The following is a 4,608-nucleotide window of genomic DNA, read 5'->3' on the forward strand; positions in this document are numbered from 1 at the left end:
TGTGAAAGTTAAAAAAAACGTAACTTTTATTATAAGGCATTATATAGGTTTTACAAATATGTATTTATGCTCTATGGCGATAGGATACATAACTCTGGCCACTATAAATAGCACTCACGTTAGACATGAATAGAGCAAATTATTATTCACATTCAACGGTTTGAGCAAGCATTTTAATTACCTACAGTAGAAATAAAATGGGAACAATATTTTTTTAGCAAATGAGATTCGACTTCTTGTTTTATTAATTAAAAGGAAAATTCTGTTTGTTGGAAAGGGTGTAGAGAGAAATGGTGGAAAGAGATAGAGGAATTTGTGTGAAACTATAAACATATTTTCATCCACACATTTTGATGCATATAGATTGCATATAAGTAGCACATATTATGTAGATCAGCGGGTAATCTTTTGTTTACCGCGGACCTCCTTTCGATATTTCTTTGTTGTTGCGGTCCCCCAGTTACTTACTTACCAACCCAAATAAAAGTCCCAATTTAAATGGGTTTGAAATATTAATTATAAATTGCACACCAAACGTAAATTTTGGAAAGATAGGTAAACAATAAGTTACACTCAGACATATAAAGTGCATTTTCTTAATCAGTTGTTACCAGTTATTCAATGTTCCCAAATACTTCGTGGACCCCTTAGGAGGAAATCCTAATGCCGTCAAAAATATACTGACAATCTAGCTACTTGTTAGGCATGTTTAAAAGTGTGGATGAAAATGTGTGGACAGTTTCACAAATGGCAGAGAAAAGGGAAAACGAAGAGAGAAGGAGAAAAATCACGTATTATTTATTATCATGGTAAATATAATTTCCATATTTTCTAAGAGACATTCTGCATCCAGTCGGCAACCTGTTTTCACTTTTATTCCGAACAGCTATACATAAGACGATTGGCTTTATAATACTGATACTAACTGGGTTGGAGAATATTTTGTTCGTAAAATATGTAATCAGTCGGCCACCTATGGAAGAAGTTATAAAGTTCCTGCCCGTTCAAATTGTTACTGTTAATGTAAGTTACTGTGTGATTTGTATGCGCCGAGTGTTGAAATAAGAAAGGATGTACGCAGTACCCCATACATGCAATAAGTTTTTGCCTCGATACAATTTAAAAATTCATTGAGACTGAGACGTACCTACCAAATAAATGAAACGACTTCTCTAGTCCTCCAACGAATTATGTTGTCTTATATCTTTGTAATTAGTAGTACCTTGTCATTTCTAGAGTTTATGAAATGGTCGATTTCAAGTCCAAAACTTATGAAATATGAAATTTGTGTACATAAGAGGTCACAAAACAATGTTATCAACAAAGTTACTCGAAATGACAGGGATACCCTGCAAAAGTGTCCATTATCGCAATCTCCACCCTGCCCTTCTCGCAGTAGTAATAAAAAGTACTATTTTCATATCGTGAGCGCAAGCAGCGCACTCGGGGTATAAAGATGTATCTACTTGAGCTTGAGTCGGTCAAATTTTCTTCAGCGCCCTTGAGATATGCCCGGCGTCCTTTCAAATATATTGAGTATATATTATCACAGACAATATAGCTTCGCTCTAGACCGAACAGAGCGCACCACCAGCAAAATTTTAAGAAGAATCAAATGCACCGGCCGGCATTCCTACGCATATCCTAGTAACATGTAACAGTTTGACAATGTTGTCACGCGTACTTACGGATTTATTTTGTACACTTTTTTATCAATGCCTATTTTTTGCGTTACTGTATTTACTTAAATGTATGATGTATGCATTGATAAAAATGTTTTAAAGAATGAACGAATACCTATGTAGTCAACTTAGACAATCTGATATTCTGCAGCGGTGTCACAGTTGGGTTATTTAATAATTTCGGCAAGTAGCTACTATTTTAATTTTTTTGGTATTGAAATACTGCCGAAAATATATTTCCAAATAAACAAAATTCGTAATATTTTAAACAGCTTGTACCATAATTTTTTTTTAATATTTGATGATGATTATTTTATTTAATATACAAGGGTTATTAGTACGTCGCGAAATGTAGGTGCAGGGTGTTTGTTTGTATTTTGACACCCACTTATAGGTGTAATAATTAAGGATAGAAAAAACTTTAAATACAAATGTACGACTTTTCCTTTATTTCTTTTGACATAAGCAGTATTTGTAGCCATAAAATATATATTTCAAGTAAAAAATCAATAAAAAAATTAAAATTTATCATTTAACACAAAAGTCATTTCCAAGCAAAATATAATTTCCATGTAACTGTTCAATTACATATTTAAATACATTACATTTATTTGGTAGTTATTATTTGGCAACAAAGCCACAGTTAGAACAGTCTCCTATTACCGAGTAGAAGAGTTACCACGCTAATTTTATTGCTGAATGTCAGTTAACAGGACATCCTTTTTAGGTTGCCAATTTCCAGCATTTAACACGCGGTCTGAAGCGATAAGCTATATTGTCTATGGTATTATTTATTATTTTTCTTTCTAGGCGATGTTGGCTTACACATACTCCATCATATACTTCGGTGATGAGCTTATTGAAACCATGAAGCATTCTCTGAAGCCAATTGGTGAAGCAAGCGAAAAAACTATCCCGAGGATAAAGAAAGAGATCAAATATATTAAAATGTTTATGATTATTCCTCTAGTTGCCGTTGTAGCATCTTTGACAGGGTTTGGCACATATAAAAAGATCCATTTTGTTATAATGTATATAAATCAACGATATGAGAGAGTACTGCTGCTTCAAATGATTTATCTTTTTTGTTTATCTTACTCTTGTGTCACGGTTACTTCAATACACTATTACTGGCTGTATTACATCTTTCATATAAAATTTCAGTTATACATATTAAGGGAAAATGTTCGGGAATTAATGACGGAAAGGGATATGTTTTATGACGATGCTTACCAAAATGAAATTTACGACAAATTGATAAAATGCGTCCAACATCATCAGGACATGAAGAGGTAAGAAAAAGAGCTTTTCCAAAGAGTTCAAATAATCAATCTAAATCAGTTATTTGCATATATGCTTAGTCTAAAAAGTAGCTCAATTATACATATATGGACGAATGTATCTAACTTTTTAATTTTATATTTACATAACAATTTGTATTTACTATCGTTAACTGCTTATTGATAAACTATGGTCATTGGAATTTCAGCACTAAAAATTTTAAAATTGTGGACCGTGTTTATCTATTAAGCTTTTAAATCTTCTGTACTTTGTATGATTTATTTTTATATATTTTCTTATAGTAGAGATCCTCCGGAGTTACTCGCTCATTGTTTGCGCTCTATATAATAGTTATACAATTTACTTTCTAAGTAATAATACACCATGAACATTGTAGGTGTCACGCTGTATTCAACCATACTGTGTATTGGGGCTTGTTATTGGGCCAAGGTGCAGCAATAGGAGTTATAACTATCAGCGTTATATTTATTATAAGGGTTAGTATATTTGTAACTGAATATGTGAATAATACCCTTGAAGATCAGATAGATAGCTGAAGAAACTTAAACGCAAAATAGAACTTTTTCGTATAAGACTTTTATATTACAAATATCGCTAAGAAGCTGTAGTTTAATTTTTATAGATTATACCCCTGTATACCCTTTCTTCACCATGTTACTCCTTTTATTAGACAGTTTGGTAAATTAATACTCGATAAAAGACGCTCATTTACTTTTTTAGCGGCTACGGTATTAAATAATGTACTGGTGCGTCAGGACTTAACACTCCGTAACGTACCTCTGAGTAGGTCATGGAAAACGATAACTCCACAAATACTGCTGTTTTATAGTTTTCTAGTTGTATTAATAACACAGGTCAACATTTGATCTAAGAATAATCACCGGACCTAACCAGGGTACTTATAGGTTTTTTGGATCGCTGATTCTGAATCCGAGGTTGGCTAAGCTCCATCACGTCAGGTTCAAGGTCATTTGATGGTCAAATGGTCTAAAAAATCTGAAAAAATTCATACGTATGTTTTTGGGGTAGCCGAGTTCAAAGCCGTATGCTATTTTTACCATTCAAAGACATCTAAAGGTCGTATCAAGGTCATTTGGAGGTCAAATCGAGAAATATGGTCTAAAAAATCCGAGAAAACACGTATATTTTTGGAGTAGCTGAGTTGAAATCCGCTGTCAGTTTCACCTCTGAAGGACATCTGAAGGACATATCAAGGTCTAATCGAGAAAATCGGTATAAAAAATCTGAATAAATTTAGTCACGAACAAGTTTTTAGGCAATAATAAAGACTCCGACTACAAAAATATTGTTGCAACAATGATAAACAATTTCCAAAAATTAAGATGTTTAATGAACCTTAAACTCCACTTTCTTGATTCTCATCTTGACTTCTTTCCAGAAAATCTAGGGGCATTCAGTGACGAACAAGGTGAAAGAATGCATCAACCTGAGTGACTTTGAGAAAAGATATCAGGGTGTTTGGGAAAAGAATATGCTGGCCGACTATTGCTGGTGTTTAAAAAGATATACAAACGTAGAACATAAAAGAAAATCAATTAGAATATCGTTTGAAACTAAACGTAAACGATTCAAAGCTGGCGATTAATTTGTATGCTAAACAAGG

General features: G+C 33.1%; 1 protein-coding gene across 1 annotated transcript; it reads left to right on the plus strand.

The window, feature by feature from the left end:
- The first annotated feature begins 866 nt into the window (after window positions 1-866).
- LOC108908828 lies at window positions 867-3,553 on the plus strand. The gene is made up of 3 exons (XM_018712974.1): window positions 867-1,023; window positions 2,493-2,974; window positions 3,361-3,553. Exons 1-3 carry the CDS (start codon window positions 976-978, stop codon window positions 3,518-3,520), a joined length of 690 nt encoding a protein of 229 aa, XP_018568490.1. The 5' UTR covers window positions 867-975; the 3' UTR covers window positions 3,521-3,553.
- The last annotated feature ends 1,055 nt before the right edge of the window (window positions 3,554-4,608 follow it).

The sequence above is a fragment of the Anoplophora glabripennis genome, unplaced genomic scaffold (genome assembly GCF_000390285.2).
Source record: "Anoplophora glabripennis isolate ALB-LARVAE unplaced genomic scaffold, Agla_2.0 scaffold421, whole genome shotgun sequence".
Taxonomy (NCBI): Eukaryota; Metazoa; Arthropoda; class Insecta; order Coleoptera; family Cerambycidae; genus Anoplophora; species Anoplophora glabripennis.